Genomic DNA, 23,334 nt, shown 5'->3' on the forward strand with positions numbered 1-23,334 from the left:
GCAGAAAACTAACTCTGCCAAAAAGGTGAGCAGTATTTTTGCTGGATTTGCTAGGTGAGCCATCCTACCACAGGATCACATGAGCACAGCCTGGGGGAGGCAGGACTGCTCTGTTTGGTGGCAGAGAACTGTTAGAGGGGCTTAGCTGTATCATCACACCATACTCCACAGCACTGCAGAATCTGCCACGCTCAATGCTGGTCTGTGCTCCACATCTAAGAAAATTCTTCCTTTCCTCACTCCTGACTATCAGGCAAACTTGGGGGAACTGATTCAGCCTCCAGTTATTTGTCTTTCCAAAGATGCTCCCATTTTGAATGGGAGCAATTCAGTTTTAGAACTCTCCGCTTTCTCATTTCTGGAAATTGTGTGACATGGGACGGATAGCTCAGCTCCGCATTCACTGAGACCTTTGGTCAGCAATCAGAATACAAAAATTAAACATAGGCAGTCATTAAACACAGGCAGTCACCAGATTGTCACAGTTAGGCATGATGAAGCACCTACAAATTGACCCAGAGCATGTGTTACGTTTTTCCTGATTTATATTGGCTCTGGTACCGGAACCACAGGACAGGGATAAGCAGGTATTGAACTGAGAGTAATTTATGCCTATTTTGTATTAAGACTGACATATACTTCAGTTTCCAGCACTATTATTAAAATGCAAATATGTAAGCTATGCCATATTTTGTATTCTGATTTATTGCTGTAAATGAAAGGGGGGTGTGTGTGTGTGTTTATCCCAAGAAAAAGTTTCCTCAGAAAACTTTTGGCACTGTCTGGCTTGCAGTGACCTTACACTGATGTTTTTCTTTGTGTGTGTGTGTGTGTGTGTGTGTGTGTGTGTGTGTTTGTGTCTTCCTTTTTTATTTTCCTTCATCCTTTATCTGTTGGCACAGAGCTAAATCCAAATTTCAGCAACCTGTTCCCAGGGCTAAACAGCCAGCCTACTGTCTTTTAACTGTTACTTTTTAATTTTATGGACCCTGGCTCTGTAATCTTGGACAAGAAAAATTAAAAGCAGGGCAGCATTGCACGCTCTAGTCTTTTGCAATGTATTTATATCCTCCATGGACATAATAAATTTTTCTTAGATCCAACATATATCTAAGCTAGAAAATCTAATGCAATATTTGAAAAATGAGAACAACTATTTTGTCTCCAAACCTGGTAATGCAAAACTCATCTGTCTAAAGTCTATGCTGACTTACACCATCGTGCGACAGTACCTGTAACATACAACACAACTACTTCTGTAATCCTTTGATGTGTTTTTATCTAAACTTTAAATAGGAGAATAAAATTTTCTGGGTAAATAAATGTGCATATAGAAACCTCACGTTGTTATGTAGGTTTTTAAACATAGCACCGAATGTTCATTTTGAAAGGAGAATAGACAGGTATTCTTTAATTCCCACCTTTTAGCTCTGATGCTTAGAGAGATACTTGTATCTCTAAAGAACGGAGCTGCCTCCTCTTCAAGGAAGTTGTGTCGTTGCTGTGTCCCATAGGAAACCTTGGGCTACGGCGCCTTTCCAGCATGGCACAGTGGATGCATTTCAGACCAATACAGAAATTTGTTCAGTTGACTAATTGTACATGACTAAATGTTTTGGTTTTTTTTACCATAGGGCGATGGGAATATTTAAATAGTGGTCTGCAGAGGAACTGCTGCACACCTTACTGCCTGTGGCCACCTCGGTGGGTCCTATGCTGGTGTGGTCAAAAGGCAAAAAATGAAAGGTGACTTTTAAAGTGACTTCCACTCTCTCGCTTGCAGGAGGGCCCGCGCTCTCTGCAGCCGCGCAGACAGCTTTGAATGAATCACAGGATTCCAAGAATTAGCGACAAACCTTGTCATGTGGACAACCCGCAGCACAGGAGCTGCCAGAATAATGCAGTGACTCAGGAGGCTGATGTGATCCCTGGATGTAGAATACCTTCCGTAGGAGTGAAGAGGTGATATTATGGTGACGTTAAGGGAATAGTGTGTCTTGTTCTGGTGCCCACGCTTGAGAAAAATTATGTTGACAATTTAGGCTTCGCAAAGGAACAATAAGAGTTACACGATATCTAAGCAAAGCTGATGTATGGCAAGAGATGATCAGTCTCTTAGTTAATTAAAAAGAAGACTAAGAGGGAACTGGATGACAAATAGTATGCAGTGCAGGTTCTTGGCTGCAAGTGACACTGTCATCCTACAAAGACATAGCTGCATCCCATGGCAGGAAGTGAGACCTAGGAATAAGGTGGATAGAGTTGTTCAGGGTAAAGATCGATTAACTTCATCACAGTATTGTGCTTGCATCATATTTTGGCTTAACAGCTACAGGAGCCCGTTAAATTACTATGGCAATGGTGTCATGAAATGTGTGCATGAATAATTGAGATGATATGCTACATAAATCGGGCCAAATGCAACTAGCCGAGCTCAGAGGACTCAAAAGGGCTGACTGGGACCTCTGCATTTGAATAGTTCTTAAGGGAGGATTGTGCAAAGCAAGGAAGGACACTCTTGCTGCTACAGGCAATTCTAGGAGACACTGGTTATGGCGTTCCCAAAAGCACAGTTGTCCTCTATTCCTTCCTGTGCCACCTCTGCCACATTAGCCTGTAAAACTATACGTCATTCATCCTCAAATTCCCCATCAGGGCTGGATCCAGGGGTCTTAAGTGTACTGAGGGAAAAATACTCCTATGCTTCTCTCCCATTGAAATCAGTGGGTTTTCAGGCTGTCTGAAGATAAATGTAGAGTTCAGCTTTCTCTGAATGCAGTCACGTAGGCCACTGATTGTGTCTAGGTAAAGAGCCAGTGGGGATCTTTCTTTCATTTCTTTGACGTCACACCAGTTTATTTCATGTTGTCTGTTTCGACGCTAAGTGCTTTAAAGCACAAACTGTCATTTCGATAGATGTAGTGTTTAGCACAGCTGAAGCCTGTCTTGATTGGGAGTTCTAGATGCAACTTGAACGCAGATAATAGAAATTTATAATAAGGCTTGAATTAATGCTTAGTTTCCCATGCTGTACAGTTTGACATCAGTGCTGCTCTATCACTGCTACACTCTCTCTGAGAGGACTCAACAAATGCTGTTTCAGAAGGATTCTGTGCTTTGCCTCATAGCAAATATTTCCAGAACTGCGCTGTTTATTTTCCATGATGTTAGCTTCACAAATTAAGACCACACGCATGTCATGAGCTCAGAGAAGAGCAAAAGAAATCAACATTTGGTAAACAGAAATTAATCTGAATCTAGCTAAGGACTGGGGGGGGGGGAAGGCTTTTTAGCATACATGAACAGTCACTAGGTCCTTGGGTAACTGCCTGCCCTCAGCTCTCTACATAGCTCTAGTTGCTAGCAGATCCTGGTTGAAATTCAAATCAGTTTCAGCATTGCTGCTGTCTCTTCTAATTGACTCTGTCGATACACTCAGCTAGCGGGAGGGACAGAGGAGCAAAGCAGGCAGAAAGGACCAAATGATTTCTAACACATGCTAGGCTATTCAGCAAAATGTTATGGACACGAGGGCCTGACGCTGCACAAGCATTGGGATTCCCCGTGCCCTGCCACAGAGCACTCTGTCAGAAAACCAAGAGCAATCCTCCGTTTGGGTTTTTTGGTTTTGTTTTTTTTTTTAAATGTTAGAAGCATTGGGCCCAGACAGCGGTTGAAAACCACAGCTCAGTTGGCGATGAACGCTGTGCAGCAGCGGAAGCGTGTGGAAAAATTCTGGCTGACTCATCCATAATTCATCCGGTGTCCTGGGGAACGTGCGCACTGGAGCGGGATCCCTGGCACTCCTGCAAGGGGAGAGCCTGTTACCCAAGTTAAGATGTGGGCAGCAACCAGCCCTCTTCCACCCAGGTAACCTCGCGGCTCTCAGGCTTGCTGCAGGGCTGTCCCACTGCCTCTGAGAGGGACTGGTCTCCCTGCTGCAGCACTGGGCAGGGGAGCATTAGCCGTGGGAGACTTAATGACTTGTGCTTCATGATGCTGCTGCTGCTGTGGGGAAGGGTCAGTGAGGGAGCTTGCCCCATACCCTGGGATAACATGAGCAATGGCTTCAGGAATCCATCCCATTCGCATCTTCAGACCTGTATCCATGTGATGTAAACTGTGCTTTGAGTGACCCTGATTTTCGCATACAACCTCCTGCTGGGCTGTGATTCCAAGGGCTCCTGGCGAAGAGCTGGCCAGGTGGTATTAAACCTTAATGATCTGTTCACACAGAACCCAAAAGGTAGGCAGCTGCAACCCAGGGCAAAGTAGTTTTTAAGCCTGACCTTCAGCTCGGAGGTAGCTAAGCAACATATTCCATCTTGAGGGATTTCAGTCACCTGATAAGGTTATTTTAAAGGTATGACTGGCCTGAAGAGACAAGTAGAAAGTCTTGTGGGCTGTTTGAAGGAAAACAGAAGAAGCAGCATGGATATCAGAGACTGTCTGTGATTTGCAGTTGTGTGCAGTAGCCTAACCTCAGAGGAGTTTGCAAGAGAATCTTATGGAAAGGAACGGTGACAAGGAAACGGTGGCAAGGAAAAAATTACATAGACAAATAGAAGTAGATGTTAATTACTTTATCTCCATCTGTGCATTTCTTCTACTGCCCAGGGCTGAAGGAGCTGACTCCTTCAGGACTGACTGCTTCCACTGATTTCCTGAAGGGAGGAATGAAGTTCAGAGTACTCAAAATACCAGAGCTGCAAAATAAGCTTGTGGCAAATATGTCTATCAACCATTACTCCTGGGACCGTGTGGTCAGCCACGCAGCCTAGGCAGAGCAAAGAGCTGAAGAGCATGTATACACGGTAGTGCCCAAACACAGGGGCCTAGGGATGTCCAGCTAGATTGTGGATGCCCCAAGATGCCTGTAGATCAAGAGGGCTGTACACCATAATGCTTGCTGCAGTGGTTAACTTCCACCTGTACGCTTTGTTGGTGAGAGCATGGAATACCTTGACAAAATAAGATTCAGAACTCATTAGCTAGCACACATAGAGGTCAAAACCATCAGTTACAGTCAGAGTCTGCAAACGTATATCTATTCTACTTCCAGAAGCTTTCAGGAAATTATCTTTTCAGGGCTGGAGTCATTGTCACTACCCTCCATCATTTAAAAAAAAGACACGACATAGAGACATAATCTAGAAAATGTAGCATGTTTTAATAATAAAAATGTTGACTTGCCAAAGCAAAGTTTCTTTACTACATGATGTTTAATCTCACATATACTTCTGCGGTTATTTTCTTGTCTTAAATCTAATTACTTCCCAGTGTTTCAGTTTGTTATATCTATTTTCATCTCATGTTCTGCCACTGTTCCCGAGAGTACACTCCATTGCACAATACTCTGTATTATTTATTTTGAGGCAGCTTCTGGGATAAAGAATTAGTCCTGGGATTTATCCACGGTTTTAACACTGGCCAGCTGGGTGACTTCTGGCCAAGTCATTGCACCTCTTCACCACCCTTTTCCCAGCAGTAAGAGTGGGATAATAATCCTTCGTTTTTGAAAGCACACGGAGATCTGCTGATGACATTTTATATAGTTCATAGTCCTTGTTTACAGCAACAATTTCACTGATGTAGTAGACTTATGTACTGAATTTCCTTTTTCTTTTTTCTCAGATGAGAACCTGAAGACCAGCACCTGTCAAAGCGCTTAATAACCTGCAACAGAACTGGCAAAACCAGACGGTCACTGAATGTTTCTTTTCCTCAGCCTGTTTAAAAGAGGCATAACAGTAATAGAGAGAAGCTTTTAAGCTAGATGTTTGTGACCTATTTGGAACATGTACAATCAGTGCAGATCTTGCTCATTGGTTCTGATTTTTATTTTCTTAAGGTGGCCTCTGAGGGAATAAATGCAACATTTGTTATGCCTGTGACTATGTGCACCCTTGGTCCAGCCAGGCAGGGGTGCTGCTTGAACAGCAGCAGCCCCAGGATTTGGTAGGGAAGAACTGCCTGAATTTGAGAGGAAGGCCTCACTGTGAAGCGTGCTTTTTTGTCTTGCCTGAGAGTTCACTGAACTCCACACAGAAGTTAGGAAAGTTTCCTGCTCTCTCTGCCTCTTCAAAAAACACCGAGCAGCCAGATTAAATTTGTCTTGCACTGACTTTCATGTCATCAGATAGAGGAGTCTCTAAGGAGATGCAAGTACAACAGCCAAATAATTGTGCTAGAGATGCATGAGCTCATTTTGAAAGATGTTTCCTGTTTCACCCTTATGCATGATCTTATTTTTTAAAAGTAAATTCCAGTTAGTACTAAATACATTTTCTTAAACAGTGTCACTATGGGGAAGGTTATTCCAACTCTGTAACATATATAATCATAATACCGGAGTGATCTTGTACAGTAATCTGTGTATCTTACAGCTGAAGTTTGCATTTGGAGTTCAACTACATATCAAAAAAATCCCCCCCGAAAGGGGGGATTAGTCAGGTTACTACTGGCTTGCCTTTTCTTTGTTACCTCATGTTTATTTCCTCAGCTACGGAACGCATAGTTCAAACATCGCATGCCCCTTAGTAGCGAACATCTCCATTCCCATTCAGATATGGAGCCCTGGCTTTGATACCTGCTAAGATATGCACAAATGTGAAGCTTGACTTACCAGTGGGAATCCAAGGGAGTTCAAAATCCTACTAGCACCAGTGGGATTGGAGGACCAGGACTAGGACTTTTGTTTTGAAGCTGCTAGTCAGAGATTTTTGCAGTATTAGAGTTGATGCTTTGACCGTCATCTGAGCCCCAGTAGACAAAGGCAAAGCTGTGCAGTGCCTGATATTTTCATATTTATTTTCAGGGTGTCATCTTGCAATGCCAAATTAAAGAATTTGTCTCATGCATCTGTTGATTTTTAACTAAATTACTGTTGGTCAAAATTGGTTTCCTTACTGCTTCGTAACTGTGGGAGGAAAACATGTAAGTCTATTGGAATTGTGCACCAAAACAATGAATGTAACTCTCATTTAAGGCACAGGATATGAGACAGTGGGATCAAACCGGAACCAGCTGAGGACAGCTCTTCTACCAGGCACTCAAGTTCCCCTAGGAAGATTTTATCCAACCCTTGAAACCTAGTGGGATATTTCTTCCAGTAGAGCTACACCTGTAGTGTAGGCAGGGTGCAGACATTTTACCACAGTCAAACCATATGCAGCTTGGTTACACTTTGCTACGTTCTTGGCAGCACTGAAGGAGCATGCGTTAGTGAATTGTTTTTCATGTATGTGTTTGTAAAAGGCACAGTACTGGATGTTCGACATCACTCAGAAGCCAAAATAAATACACCCTGGTAACGACCTTCAGGATGTGGAAGAAAATGTTATATCACTTAATGGTAAGTAAATAAATAGAAACACAATTCAGGCCTTGTTAATTTGACAATGTCTTCAAATTCAATACAGTAGTAGATATGTGGCTCCATCCTACCATGCTTTTTAAGTTCTGCACTAAGCATTGGAGGCGAGGTAGTATACAGCATGTACGGTATGTCCTTTCTTCTCAGTTAAAAATTAAAGCAGATGATCATTCATGAACAGGCTCAGAAACTATACAGGTTTTTGATAAAATACAGGGTAATTCTAGTTGTAGACAACCCTTCCTCCTCGTCTTACCTTCCCCTGATTTTAGGGCACATATTAAAAGGAAGAAGACTTGTCTTTCAGGCAGCGTTGATGTCCCTCTTCAGCATCATCCTTTGAAAAGGTGTTGCTGGACATGTCGTCATTAGCATTCATTTCTTCAGAAACATAGAGAACCCTTGATCGCCAGAGCCAGAAAACATAAGCTCAGATAACCATCACTTGGCACTTCTTGCTGGCTGATTTTTAACTGCTGCTTTCGCACACATTTGTTACCAGATGTCCATTAACAAGGAATGATTAGTTCCTTGTTACAGCGGGGGAGTGTCCTAAACTTTTCCGGCACTGTTGCCCCAGCAATGTTTGCTGGTTTTGTCTTTCAGTTCAGATCAACCCTGCCTGAGCCAATACCAGGCTGTAAGAACGTACCTGACCGAGGAACATTTAAAAGATTTGTGTGGCTGCATTTATATTCTCTGTGGGTAGATGTGGTTATAATACTTCCTTTTCCTGCATTTTTCACTGTGATTCAAAATTCCTTCAGTACATAAGACTGTGCCACTTTAATTATGGATCATGCTTCCATTTAAATTGATAGAAAATTTGTATTAAAAGTTTGAAAGAGAAGTTGCTGCCTACTCTGCTATTAATAGTATTACTGCTTTATATAACTACATGATTCCCATACAGTGGATAAATTATAACAGACAAATAAGCATCTCTGCCCACAAGGAACTTTTACTTCTGCATAAAAAGAGATGAAAGGATACAGAGCAGGAAAGTTCAATGCAGAGGAAAGCCTGAAATTTAGAGGGTGAAGAGAAAATGCTGCAAAGTAGTAGTAGGTCTGCAAAAGGTCAGATCTTATCCTAGAGATGAGGGGCAGTCAACAGACTGAGGGCCAGCATTAATGTCTCATACTACGTACAGCAATTCCTGGATTAGCCACAAAAACGGAGATGTCAGTAACTGAGGTGAAGAGGCTATTTTTCCTATGAAGTGTTAAATTTTGCAAGTGTATTTCCTCTTGCTCAAGCTCTGTCTCACCTCGTCTTACGAGCCAGGGATGACACGTCACTGAGTCACATCTCACTTCAGCTGTACCTCATCTTCAGCAGCTTTTGGTCCCACCTCTTCAGCATCTTGCCAGTGCTACCTGCTGTTCTCCTTGCTCAAGACACAAAGCTCAGGCTTGTGTCTTTCCCTCTGAGTGCACTTGCATTCTGGTAGTCTTTGTATGATCACATATAACTTTTTCCAGCACACAAAATGCTTAAGCAGTAACCAGATCATCTGTTTTTGTCAGATGTGCTAGAATGACAGGGATGTCCTCCAGGTACCTGTCTTTCTCCATTAACTGCTGACAGAGCCAAGGTGAGAACTTAGGTGAGATACCTAACACGCTGATCAAGGTTCTTGCTTCTAATACTGACACAGAATGCTCTTACTGGGCATACGAGATTTGTTCCCAGTAAAGCTCACCACCGGCTAATCCACGACCTCTGCAAGTCTTCTGCAGGGAGAAATCCTAGTGCATGATGGCTTCTGGTACACTTCCACAGCGTGTCACTCACTGGCTAAGAGGCCTGTGTGGCCCAGAAACCTTACGTCAACCCGAACTGAAACACATCTCTCTATGCACCAGTTCGTACCTTTCTGCAGTCTGGCAACAACTCTTAGAAATGCATTGTCAGGTTGTTCAGAGTCTCAAATGAACTTTTTTTAGCATGGACACAGATCTAAAAATCCAGGCTCGTTGGTGCAGCAAACAGGAAAGATCTATCTTAATTAAGCTAAGGATAAGATTTTCATATGTGATTTGATTTGCTCTCACTAATGAGCTGGTTCTCCAATACAACTTCATGCTATTGGTTATTGTCAGAGAGAACAACCTTCTCCACAACAGATCGCCTCCTATAGCCTGCACTTTTGTAAGGGTTAGGTCAGAGCTGGGCATCAATGCTACCTGCCATATGAACAGAATATGGCACTTCAGCAAACTTGCAAGTCGCTAGAACTGCTCTCTCACCAAGTCTGGCAGCTAACTGGAAGTCACTATATAAAAGGAGGTATTTGCATTTGCAGGGTTTAGTCAAAGTTGCTTGGCACATCAACAATGTAACATATTCACTAGAAGAAATAAGGAGTATCTAACAAGCAAGTTTGTCTTAGAACTCCTAACCACGGACCATTAAAATTAAGCAAACTTCTTGTTTATCAGAACCTTCCTTTAATTACCGAGATCTAGCCGAGAGTGACAAATCCATGCCAACTGAACTGTTAGTTTTCTGCAATTTTTTTGTTTAAAAATAAATTCCTCTCTACCATGAGACTTAACCTACTAGACTTAACCTGGGAGTACAGACAGCAGTTGCCTATTAACAAGCATTATTATACATTAATTACCTTAAGAAACAGAAAAGTAAACTGACGTTCACAATATACAATGGAGAGCTTTTTGACAGGGAAAAGACTTGCCCTCCACCCTTTTCCTCAACCTTTCTCAAATATACCAAATCTATTGAATACGAGGGGACCCGTATACACAGATTACTGTTTGTTTCTCTACCAAGCTGTGACATGGTGAAGAATACTGTCAGGTCAAATCAGGTGTTCATGATACTCATTATTTCATTGCAAATCCTTAAATACATTTTTCAGCTGCTGAAGTTATGGGTCTGCAGTAAGAATCACAGCTTTTATATTTTTAAGCAAGTTTTTAATTCTTCTGTACAGCAAAAGCTTGTAAATATGAAAGGAAGGTCTCCTAAAAGCACAGAAAACAGATGGCAAATAACCAACCACCTACCCATCTTCTCCAAATGTCTTATTTTTAAGAAAATGGGCTTTTAAGCCAACTTCATTTGTGGGTGGGCATTGACTCACGAGTTTTGAACACTTACTGTGGCAATGCAAATCTGGATCAAAACTTAAATTTTATGTTTCAGAAAGCACTGTTGAAAATTTTTTTAAAAGTAACAGAAATGATTACATTCCATTTAGTTTTCAGACTATCCAAATTAAATATGTGTTTTCAAACCGCTCAAGTATTCCCTTGCATTGTTACTAATCAAAACACAAGACAAAGCTGTTAGCATATCAGTGTCAGGAGGTTTAAAGAAGAATTTAAGCAAGCACCTGTCAGGAATGACCATGGGATAGCTGGTCCAGCTGTAGAGGGGAGAGGAGGTCAGATAACCTCTCAGTCTTTCTCAGCATTTTGATCCCTAGAAAAGAAAAGTGACTTTATTATTAAGTCATTTCCAAGAGGGGCAGTACTATGCAGCTGTAACAAATCAGTGACGACACAAGCGACTTTTATATAGTAAAGATTTTCGCATCATACTCTAGAGCATCCTTACACAGGTAAGTTTATAAGGTAAGTTAAAAGAAGTTACCAAGTAGATAAGATTCAGCTATTTTTAAGATGATTAAACAATACTGTTGATGACAGAGGTTAGCATAGGCGTGGCCTGGCAAACAACAGTAATTGCTGATCATCATCATAATAATATGTACTATAGCAGGAAGCTACTCTTCCTCCAAGCTTCTGAGCATATACACTGCAATCATGACAGCATATATAATGGCAAGTTAATCTTAAAAACAATCACCTGAAAAATCATGACCTTGTTTGAAATATTTTAATTGCTCTCTCATGCAAGTATCCTCCAAGGTTACTATGACTGAACAAAGTTAGAAAAATTGTTTGCATTTTGCCAGACAATGTGCTTTGTAGATGCATGTTTTTGTGCTCTTAAAATAAAGGGAGGCAACCGTCTGTACATCCTACAGGCTTCTGGTATATTTAATACATTCCATAAATCATAACAGAATGATCGGTCCTGTACAGTAAAATACTACTATTTAGCAAGAGCAGCAGATTTTCAGGATTTCAGATTTCAGTAGCTATTCAGGATTTCATGCTAACTTGTTTCCCCGGAACAGATTTGAAAGAGACAAACTACAGATTGGCAGTAGGACTGGGAGCAGCTACAATAACTAAAAATTATTAAAATTTTGTGTTTTCACCTGACAGTTTCACATTCCTAAAGCCCATTTCAAATCTACTTCTGCCACTAAGATTAGCATGTGGAACATTTGAATTTGTAGGTGTGAGAGATGCGGAGAAAGAAGAAATAGCTTCTCATATGTAAACGTCTATTTTACTGAAGTGCCAAGTGAGCTAAAGAAAAAAGCACGACAAAACTCCATCTGTGCGCAATTCCTGGAGCCTTACTCATCTCACTTCCTGATTCTCCTTTTTGGCCTCCTTTCCCTTAGGGCCCTCCCACCTCTATAAACACCATAACAATAATTATCCCGTCAGTGGAGACTTAAACATTCTTGACATCCTAACATCTAACAAGTACAGGACATTTCACAAAGGCCTAGCCTGGCTTTCAAGAAGTGGGTCAGCTTGACACATCCCATGTGTTTCTGAAAGCCTGCAGTCTTTGAGCTTGCTCATCTATGGTAATGGGCACCCTACCAATGCACAGGCTGGAAACAAAACACCGCCTGGTTTGCCAGGGAAACTTTAAAATGTTTACTGAAAGCATGTAACTTTTACATTTCCACCCTAAACAGCAGGCAGAGGATGTGCTACTGTGCCGGGCCACACAGTACTTTCCAAACTCAGCGGTTCCCTGACCCACCTGCCCCTCGTTAGTTAAAAGGGCACTGGAACTCGTCCAGCTGCGCTTGCAAGTCAGGCTGCCGATGTGCCCAGCCAGGGCAAGGGGAAAAGAAGTGCCAAGCACTTCAGCCCGTTAGTCCAAGAAGGCTGGATGATTAGCTCTTTTTGTTGTCTTTCATTTCTCCTTCTCCTGTCCTTCAGTCTCGCTTTTGCTTGGTTACATACCATGAAGGGATTTTGGCTGGCCAAACAAACTAATTTACTGTAGAAATTCTGGCCACTGAGATTTTTTTCAGTAGTCAGTCTTCCTTTTTTTTTTTTTTTTTTTTTACATTTCAACATTTAATTCATACCAACTTTCTTCCACCCTCAGCAGAAATGCATGACTCAGAAATGGATCTTGACCCGCTTATCCGAGAATCACTTCTCCAATAGTGTTACGGGTTGATATCTGTTTTCACAAAAGGAATAAACCAGTGTGTCTCATTGTATTTTCTATCCTGCCACCGCATAAATTTGTCTTGTGAACGAAACACATTCTATTCAGCTTGGAGGGCATTTTATTTCTGTGCCGATTTTGACATTTTAGTTAGAATATGATGTTTGTATGGTAGCCCAGACAGCGGAGACTATAACTTCTGTGTATGATCTCTCCCAATGAACAGATTTTCAGTTGTCCTTAAACTGCCTTTTAATACTGGGGACCTCCCCCCCCACCATGCACCAGAAAATGATAAAAAAATGTTGTTCTTCAGTGTGGAAAGAGGATATGGTAGAGAGCTGTGAATAATAACTTTGGAAGAAAAGCATGAACTATGAATAAACTTTAAACTCACTAACAAAATGCAAAGAAATTTTAAAAAATGGACTATGGAGATTAAATTTAGTGAGATTTTGTACAAAGAGTGCATCATACTTCTATAAAACTTGAGGTCCCCATAGATCACAGTGCCCATGTACATACCAGAAAGGTAAGAACAGAATACAGAAAACAAGCCTGCTCCCACTGCATATACATGCTGGCGTTCAAGTACCAAAACTAAACAGCTATATATATCCCTCCCTATAGATTTTTTATACTTATATATATATGTGTGTGTATATATGTGTGTGTATATATATAAAAATACCACATCTGAAGCACTGGCAAATGAGAGATTTCTAATCACCTGTGGTCTAAGATAGGCACAGGTAGAGCTGACTCATATAACAAAATTATTTGTATTAGCGGAGTGCTCAGTTCTATAAAAGCAGAAGCACCGTGTTACATGTGAGCAGCGATACAGTAATACTGCAAATTGCAACTTGATTACCATTTGATTCAACCAAGTTAATAGCTGATGATGACCTATAATTCATATGTGATTCATTTTGGCAAGTCTTTCATTTGTCAGTTCATCAAGCCTATCCTATATATGAGCACTTAAATTAGCAGGAAAAAAAATAGCCCAAATAGCAAAGGGCCCAGCAAAAAAAATTCTCCAGGTAGTTTGAAGAGATCTATCCTTAACACTGTTAAAATATCATAGCCTACTTCTTAGTGGTTTTCTTTTTTTATTAGAACCAGTGATTCAGCACAGTCAGTACAAAAATAAATAACACACTGCTGATTTCCAAGCAGCTTCTTGAAGCAGGGAAATTTAATTCCAAAACAGTTACAAAGAAACTATGCTTTGGAAAAACTTAACCAGGAGAAATACTAAACAAAGAACAGCAAAGTTACCATCACTACAAATGGGAGATACTAGATTTCAAGGAAAGCGGCTGGAAATTTGTCAGGCTGGCAGACGTAGCACGTGTACTAAATTCATGCGTATCTAGGGGGCTCGGTCCTACAGGGGGGACAAAGGACAGGCAGAGATAAATAGACTCCCAAGGAGAATCCTGTCTCTGTTTCGTGATGACAGCCAGAACACTATCGGCATCGCTGGCACAGATGGCCGCAGCCCACTTACCCGCTCTTAATGAAAACACAGAGAGCAGCCAACGCAGTATCCAGGAGGTAAATTAACCTCAGCAATGTTCAAGGCCATGCAGAACGCTCCACTGTGAGAAGAGGATGTGCTTGTGCCATCAGGAGAGCTTTATTCTTCGTGATGATGCCTGGAGGGTGCCAGTCGGGGGCTGCTCTCCCCTCTCCTCTCGCTCTGGGTTCCTTGAGGAGGGCCGACAGGTGTACTGACAGTGAGCTGATGCCCATGCACCACATCTGCCTGGAGGACCCAGATCCTGCAGCCATGGAGGGAACTGACCACCTGCGCTCACATCAAACCCTGCTGATATGTCCAACAGGAGGCCAAACAAACACCCTCAGTTGCTGGAATGCTTGGATTGCATTTTCTTTGGTTGAAATGGTCACTAAAAGTAAACATAAATAAAAAACAAGCATACTGAAGGAAATCTCTGCATATGAAATTGGGCCTAACTAGGCTTTTCTGCAAAGCAAAATAATTCCTGGCTGATCCATCTACTGAAATTATTTGAAAGTGTCAATAAACACCCCACCTGAAAACCAAAGAGATTTTGGTAGACTAGTTGACGTTTTACAGTGTTTCAAAAGGCCTTTGATTAAATCCCTAAGCCAGAGACACGACTCAAGCAGCTCAGTAATCACTGGGCAAGAAGAAAAGTACTATCACGGATCAAAAACTGGAGATGGAAAGCAAAGAACAGAATTCAGCAGTGAGTTTCTGTGATGGCAGAAGGTTAATGATGGCCTACTTCAGGGCTCTGTAGTAAGTCTCATATTGTTGCTGTATTTACCACTGATCCAGAAAGTGGACTGTATTGTGAGACAGTAAAATTTGCAGCTGTCACAATTATTTCAGTTAAGCAAGACAAGATGGGGCTGCAATGATGAGGAAGTCCTAAGGAAATAGAATGGATCATGTAATGGTGAATTAAGTTCAATATTGAAAATGCAAAATAACACATTAGAGAGGAACATGAGTACATCTTCTACACCTGACAAGTTCCAATTCATTTGTGTCAACTGGAAAGCAGGAACTGGGCATTTATGTATATATCTGTGTACTCTAATCCTCACAAAGCTGTAGTCAGAAAACAAATAAGCTAATAGAACACAGGAGGAATAATTAACATATTGGTTAACGCCGAGTATTAGAACACCTCTACATAAAGGAATTTTTTTTCTCCTCTGGCATAGTCTAGAGTATATCCTACCTCAAAAAACGTGGATGAGTCTGTCTGCAGGCATGTTTGAGGGGAAAGGCTTTTATGAAAACCAGTATTTTGATAGATTTAGATTATTTATCCCAGGAATGTGGTACACGGCAAGATAAAAGCAATCAGGGTAGGGAATAATGTCAAGAATTAAGCACAGGAACACCTGCTCTCCTGTTGTATTGTACAAGAAACAGGAATTTGATGGTGGCCATCTCAAAATGGGTCACATGAAACATTTTTGCACAAATGTTAAGTGAGCCACAAGTCAGGAAGCAGCTATGGCAAAAAATGTATTTAACTTCAAAAATTAGTTAAGACACATCTATACTTACGAACATAACAAGTATACCCCCCAAAGTTTGTTACCTAAATACTGGGGTTTTTTTAATTTTAATTCTACACTACTAAGCTTCACGGTTTACAACAACCTCTAGATATCAGAAAGCAAACTTAGACCTAGTTTGATCTAGAGTTAGTTCCAAGTGCAAGGTCCTGCACCTGGGTCAGGGCAACTCCCAATATCAATACAGGCTGGGGGATGAAGGGATTGAGAACAGCCCTGTGGAGAAGGACTTGGGGGTACTGGTGGATGAAAAGCTGGGCATGAGCCGGCAATGTGCACTTGCAGCCCAGAAGGCCATCCGTATCCTGGGCTGCATCAAAAGCAGCGTGGCCAGCAGGTCAAGGGAGGTGATTCTGCCCCTCTGCTCTAGTGAGACCCCACCTGGAGCGCTTTGGCCAGCTCTGGAGCCCTCAGCACAAGAAGAACATCGACCTGTTGGAGGGGGTCCAGAGAAGGGCCACAAAACGATCTGAGGGCTGGAGCACCTCTCCTACGAGGTCAGGCTGAGAGAGTTGGGGTTGTTCACCTGGAGAAGAAAAGGCTGCAGGGAGACCTTAATATGGCCTTCCAGTACTTAAAGGGAGAATATAGGAAGGATGGGGGCAGTCTCTTTAGCAAGGCCTGTTGTGATAGGACAAGGGGTAACAGTTTTAAACTGAAGGAGGGTAGATTTGGACTGAATAGAAGCAAAACATTTTTTACAATGAAGGTGGTGAAACCCTGGAACAGGTTGCCCAGAGAGGTCGTGGAGGCCCCATCCCTGGAAAATTCAAGGCCAGGTTGGATGGGGCTCTGAGCAACCTGATCTAGTTGAAGATGTCCCTGCTCACTGTAGGGGGGTTGGACTGGAAGACCTCTAAAGGTCCCTTCCAACCCAAACCATTCTATGATTCTGATTTGTAGAGATAGTGTAGCAGTGCCAGGGCAGTTGACCCTCAGACATGGTTCAGCACGAGTTTTGATGCCCATCCTAGGCATTTCTACTCTTGTGTAGTTTGCAGCTCCTCTTCATAGGGTATTTTCAGATAACTGCATTTCGTCCAGCCGTAGATGCTACCAGACATCACTGAGAGGTCTCATGTGACAGGCTATTTTGGTGACTATAGGAGAGAAATGTTTAGCTTCTCACAAGCCTTTGTGAGTGTCACACCTGCATTACCTCACCAGCCATTTTGCACAGGTGAAGCATAATTAGCTGCCTCTATTTCCTGCTTCCGTACTCGTTCTCCAGCACATTGGCAGCTGGAAGTGGCTTGGGATGTGCCCAACATTTCAGGTTCTAGACCTGCCTGAAAAATCCCCCTCCCTCTTCTGATGTTTTCAAAGTCACACTTGGCTGCCTGGAGACGCTTCTCTTTCGCTGCTGCCCTGTGAAAGTATCAGTGCAGGCGACTGCTTATTAATCCATGGCATTAAGTACAGGCCAAAATACCCCTCCAAGCACAAACCAAAGGAGGAGAAAAAAACCCAAAATCACACCGTCCCCCAGCAACACCACTCCGCTCCCTCTGCCCTCCTCAGCCGAGGCATCCCCAAGCTCTCCCCCCTCTCGCAGGCCGCTCCCGGGGTCATCTCCCCCTTACCCCAGTCCGGGCCGGGGCCTGACAGGAGCCGGCCTCACAGCCACCTCAGCCGCGACACCGGCCTGTCGCCATCCATTTTCTACGCCCGCCATCACCGATGGCAGCACAGGTCGCCACCTCCCTCCCTTCACTTCCCCTCAGCGTTGCTCCACCGCCCTCGCGCCCCGGCGCGCGCCAAGCGCCCGTCCTCGCGCCTGCCGACGGGCGTAGGCCCCGCCCCTTCTCCCCGCCGTCGCGAGCGCGGGAGGGAGGAGGAAGGGGAGGAGAAAGAAGGGGCGGCCTTGGGCTCAGCTGACTGGGAGACGCACGGAGGCGCCTCGCGCCCGGAGCCGGACAGAGCGCGCGCGCGCGCGCGAGCGAGACGGGAGGAGGGTGGGGGGACGCGAGTCAGCCCTGCCGCGGCGCCTGGCGCGCGCTCTCCGCCCGCCTCGCTTCCGCCCGGCGCCGCCGCTCTCCGCGCCTCGCTCGCTCGCTCCCTCCCTCCGCCTGGCCCGGCCCCGCCGCCCCCCGCGCCGCCGCCGCCGTCATCGCCGCCGCGCCCCCCTCCCCCAAACCTCCACCCCGCCCCCTTCCGAGACGCTCAGGTTGGGGGTGACCCGCCGGCCAGACCCGCCGGCGGCCGCCTTGCTCCGCAGCGCCCGGGCCTGCCCGTCGCTCCGCCCCGGGCCCGTCCGGTGACAGTCGCGACCGCGGGAGGAGGAGGAGGTGGTGGTGGTGGTGGTGGTGGCGGCGGCGGCGGCGGAGGAGGAGGAGGCCGAGGCCGGAGCCGGGATGTCCGGGCAACAGCAACAACAGCCGCCACCGCCGCAGCTCCCCTTGGCGGCCGCCGCTCCCCCGCCGGCGCCGGGGGTCCCCTCCGCTGCCGCCGCCAACCCGGGCCCCGCGCCGGCCGCCGCGCTCTTGCTCCACCCGCCGCCGCCGCCGGCCACCGCTGCGCCGCCGCCACCCGCCGCCGGCGGCAGCGGGCCCGCGGCGACGGCGGGCGGCGGTACCGGCGCGGCGCTGGGCCTGCCGGCGGGGAGCAGCAGTACCGGCGGTGGCACCAGCGCCCCGGCGCCGTTCCCGCACGGCGACCCGGCCCTGAACGAGCAAGAGAAGGAACTGAAGCGGCGCCTGAAGAGGCTGTACCCGGCCGTGGACGAGCAGGAGACGCCGTTGCCCCGCTCCTGGAGCCCGAAGGACAAATTCAGTTACATCGGCCTCTCCCAGAACAACCTGCGGGTACACTACAAAGGTGAGGGCCGGCCCGGGCCGCCGCGACCCCTACCCCGTCCCGGTGGGGCCCCCTTGGGCCGGGGGCTGCACGGCGGGGAGCGGCGGCCCGACCCTCCCCCCCCCCCCCCCCCCTCCGGGCGGTGGGCGCAGGAGTAACAATAACAGGAAATAACACACGCTCCTCATTCTTTCTTTTCCTTCTACCTTTCCTGATCCCCTACATTGCTCTCAGCCTGGAGAGAAGTGTCTAGTTTTCTGTATTTCGGCTTTATTTTCTCTCCTTTCCCCTCCCCCTCCCGGTTCAGTCACGGTGCGGGGGGGGGGAGGGGGGGCAAGGGGCCGCCCCCGCCGCCGTGTGCCTCTGGAGTGGGCATTATGTAAACTCGTAGACCTCCTCCGAGGGCTCAGGTATCACCAGAAGGTTTGAGTCCGAGGCAGGAGAATAAAGGAGAATCGGCGTGACGTGTCCTGTTTATGGTAATGAGCGAGGAAAGAAGTGGCTGCTTTTTTTTTTTCTCTCGAGAAGAGCAAGGGTTAAATGGCGTTAAAAGCAGCAAGCGTTAAGCTATTAAACACGGAAATGACGGGAGGGGAAAACAGAAAAACACGGTTTATTTTTAAACTATGAAAAATTACATTAAAGTCACTGGCAATAGTCTTGCCTAACTATCGTACAGACTAAAGGGTGATTTGGGGGAAGCAGTGACAATAGGACTTACGTTAATAAAAGGTGACTTTATAACTTTCTGCCTAGCCGTTTCCTAGTTAAAGTCACCGGTTTTCAAGGAAAAGGTGAAAATCGGGGTATGAATTTGTATAAATCAGCAAGAGGATACAGAAGAAAAAACTTGTGTTGATCGTTATGAAATGTCATAAAACCTGGAAACATAAGTTTACGCTCTGACCTGAAAACAGACACATCTGGTGTTCTAGGCCCAAGTCCTAAAGTCGAAGTGTTGTGGATTCAAAAGCACTTCTGGGTTGGCTGTGAACAGCTGGATCTTTTGTCAGTCTGTAGTCAGATGAACCTAATGGGAGGGGAAAAACCCAACCTTGCAATTACCCTTTCTCAGAGTTTACAGTGGAGAAATTCAAGTGAAATCTCGATAAACATGTTACTGTTTAATCGGAGAAGGAAAAAGGCAACACAAACACATGGCAGGATTTGGCTGCCATGAAAGGATTAAATGTACTCTTGGAGACTTTTTTTTAATAGAGAGGCTTTATTATTAAGTACAAAATAGTCTGTTAAAAATGATAAGTTTAATGCACCATACAAAGATAATAAAGGAGGATGATGACTGTAGAGCAGGTTTCTGGGAGGCACTGAGTGACTTAAGGACATGTTATTTAATACTCAACTCTGAATTTCCTGGCTTTTGTTCAGTGTTTTATGACCTTGTATTTTTAGAAGTGTTTTGTATTTTCTAGTGCTTAGTGGTGGCGGGTTGGTTTGGTTTTTTTTTTCCCTTATAAGATGATCATAGCCTTATGGCCATTAGGTCCTTCTGCTGGTGTGTTTTGCTTTGACCAACTCTTTTTGCTTGTGAAGTAGAATTTAGAGATGGAACCTCCCTGCTCTGTGAGTGTAATTGTAGAAGTATATTTTCAAACTTTCTCTGTGCTATCCCTGGTTTTCCTCACTTCTCTCCTTTGTCTTAGCATTAAAAAAAGAAATGCATTACCTCAAAGAAATTACAAGAGGTTCAGCATGTTTCTGAAGTATAGGTATCGTAGGAAATGCTGTGGATACTCTACCAGAAGTCATAAAGCACAGTGAGTAGGTTATAAAAATAAAATACCTTTACTTTAGCTCGTAAGTAATAGTGAGTGATGAAGGTTGAAGAGCTCCTAGGTGAGCCCAGAAGACTGTGAAAAGGACAGGTGCCGATATACCATGTATACCCTTCTTTCTCCTAACTGCTAATGGGAGTGAATGGCCTCTTACCTGGCCCATCTTTTCTTGCTGGTGATTTCAGGAAGGTGGCTCCTAGGGCAGCCCTGTGTGTATGTTTCCTGTCTGGCACCTGCAGTTGCTAACTGGGCTAAGCAGTGAGTGCTATCAGGGCATTCCTGCCTGAGATCTGGAGGGGGGAAAAAAAAAAGACTAAAACATCTGCTTTTTCTCCCTCCTAGATCCTTCAGGGAAGAAAATGAGGAGGTTCAGTGAGGAAAATAAGGGAAGATAGCAAGTAAGAATGTGCTTAGCACTGTCAAAAGTTGTTTCTACATATCAGCTGCAAATAGGAGTCTCAAAAGAAAGCATTCAGAGTATCTTCTTGTGGAATATTGGCACTGTCAGTGCTTCTGCAGTTATCCGGATAGTCGTGGAAGAATGGTAGATGTTTCTGGTGAAAGAAAATTTGTATCGCACATTGAGCATGGACGAAGATCCCCAAAATAGGGAAAGGAGAGAAAACATCTATTCAAAGAAACAAGTAATCAAAAGCAATTCTTACTGTTTTCTATTACTGTAGTATAGGTACCTTGTATACTTAAGCTTTCTCTGCTGCCATTGTAGATTTCTGTTTGTAGAGCTGTTTTCTGGAGTAATTTCCTCCTGTCTGTGACCGATAGGAGGCAGAAAGCAGTAACATCAGTGCTTTCCTTTGACCCTGGATGTGCTGGGGATACTTACCTCTGGAAAAAATGGTGGGGGGAACAACCAGAGCAAAATCGAAGTTACTTTTTCGTATAACCAGCTTCATAATTTTAATGTGCTGATGTATTGTGAGCAGTGCTATTTTTGTTTACTTGGTTTGTGAGAGGAATGATGGCCCTCTATGTAATTTCAAAGATTCCTTTCATTTTTTTGCATACCAGTGGACAACTTGTATGGAAACATGAGCTGCAGTAGATGTCTCTTTCTACCCATTGCAGCTGCGATGTTTTCTGTACTGCGTTTCTGGACCTGAAGCTTTTTGCCAGCACCCTAGAGAGTGCTTAAAAATCAAAACTGCCACAAAACCAGGCATTGATCAACGGTGGAGGTTTAAAGGAGTACAGTCTAGCATCAGGATGACAGCTCTTTAAATTTTGGGGGGGTTAACAAAACCCCGGGGTCAGTGTTCTTTTGTATCCTCTCTCAGAATCAGTGTTACTTAGAAAAGGAAGGCATACATGGGGAGGTGGTTGAAGGGAAGATGCATTGACTGCCATGTTGTTTACCAGAACAGGCTTATTTCTTTCCCCAGTGAGCTATTCTGTTATACTTCTACAAATTCTGACCCTTGGTTAGGAAGCTTTGTCAAAATCTGGATATGAAATACAAATATGTTGGCATCACCGATACTCTAATATATTAAAGGCTATACCCAAGGGTATTTTTTAGATGGACAAACGTACATTTCTGTGTTGTTGCCAGTTAGCTGTGCAAGCTGATAGAAAGCTAACGCTGTCCTAGAACGCTGTCCTAGTGACTGTTGTTGATGGTATATCTAAGTAAGAGAGACATGAAAAACAGTATTGGAAAAAACTTACGTCATTTTTCACTTCACTGCAATATTAACAGCTCTGAGCTGTAGGTAAGTGATAAAGAAAGCATAAGGGTTCAGGCAAGTGTATGCTGCATGTAAAGCAGTTACCGCACAAAATATGTAGCTATTAGGGTAAGACATCTTAAAAAATCTTCCTACATATTTGTAGAATATTCAGAATTAACACATGGATCTGTTGAAAAACAGGGGTGTCATAAATGCTGTATGTAATATGAATGTTCCACTAGATGGACAAGTTTGGTTTCCAGCAGATAATGACCTATGCAATGTATAAGGAGATAAAAATACAGATTCAAGACAGATTGTAAACGTGAAAGAAACTATATACAGAATTAGGTAAACAGGTTAAATCCCTAGTGCTAAAATAATGGAAAGTCCTATAGTAACTTCACTTAAGTTGGTCTTGTGACAATTGTCCAAAAAAAGCTGAGGAAAGTTATGCAATTTTGAGTAAGCTGCCATGGCGTGAACTTTTTCTAATGTATTGCAGGCCCGGAAATCTTAGCCAGGCATTTATTTACAATGCAGTTGCCTTTGAACTCTCTCTAGTGCCAAACTAAAAAAAAAAAACCAAAAACGATTTTATTTTTCAGTGCAAACTATGCATCCCAATTTCTATAACAAACAGAAGAGGATTCTATAGTGATAGTTCTGTGTTGTCATTCAGTGATAGAAGGATGGTGCCAGTTTTTCTGGTAGAAAACACTTGAAGTACATTCAATACAGTACAGTATGCCTGTTTTGGACACCTTTGTAGCTCTGAGATGTCTTGCTTTTTTAAACTGGGGAAAAAGTTGAAGTAAAATCAAATTTGTGCATGTTTGTTTTTTTTTTTTTCTTGTCTCAGTGAAACTTTCCTAATGAATTCAACAGAAGATTAGGTCTTGATTATTTTTGGCAGTGTGAGCAAGTTATTGAACCACCTGTTGGAAATGACTGCAGTTCAGCTTATGTAAACTTCGTGTAAGGATTTAAACTGTATAAAACGGCTTACTTTTGTCTAGGTAGACAGTCCCACAGACTTCTTTTGGACTATTTGATGCATATGCATTACACGCTTTAAGTTCAAAGGTTATGTTTTTGAAAGCTGAAATGGCTTCTCCAAATATGGTTTTATCTGAATTGGCTTTTTTCAAGTAGATGGAATTTAAATTTAGATTAATTTCAATTTAATTTTGCTAAAGGACCAATGATACTACTTTTAGTAAAAATCATCGGTGTGAATGCTTAAAAAATAAAGTTTTACTCCTTAAGTATGGTTGTTAAACACTTT

At 43.7% G+C, this 23,334-nt stretch overlaps 1 protein-coding gene across 2 annotated transcripts in view; it reads left to right on the top strand.

Annotated features, from left to right (window-relative positions):
- Window positions 1-17,902: 17,902 nt before the first annotated feature.
- The window catches only part of RANBP9 (RAN binding protein 9), a 41,936-nt gene continuing 36,504 nt past the window's right edge, over window positions 17,903-23,334 (top strand). For both annotated transcript variants that reach the window (XM_064443654.1, XM_064443655.1), the window contains exon 1: window positions 17,903-18,583. In XM_064443654.1, the coding sequence (XP_064299724.1) occupies window positions 18,121-18,583 (463 nt within the window). In that variant the 5' untranslated portion in view covers window positions 17,903-18,120. The remainder of the gene's footprint in view (window positions 18,584-23,334) is intronic.

This window comes from Phalacrocorax carbo, chromosome 2 (assembly GCF_963921805.1).
Source record: "Phalacrocorax carbo chromosome 2, bPhaCar2.1, whole genome shotgun sequence".
Classification (NCBI taxonomy): domain Eukaryota; kingdom Metazoa; phylum Chordata; class Aves; order Suliformes; family Phalacrocoracidae; genus Phalacrocorax; species Phalacrocorax carbo.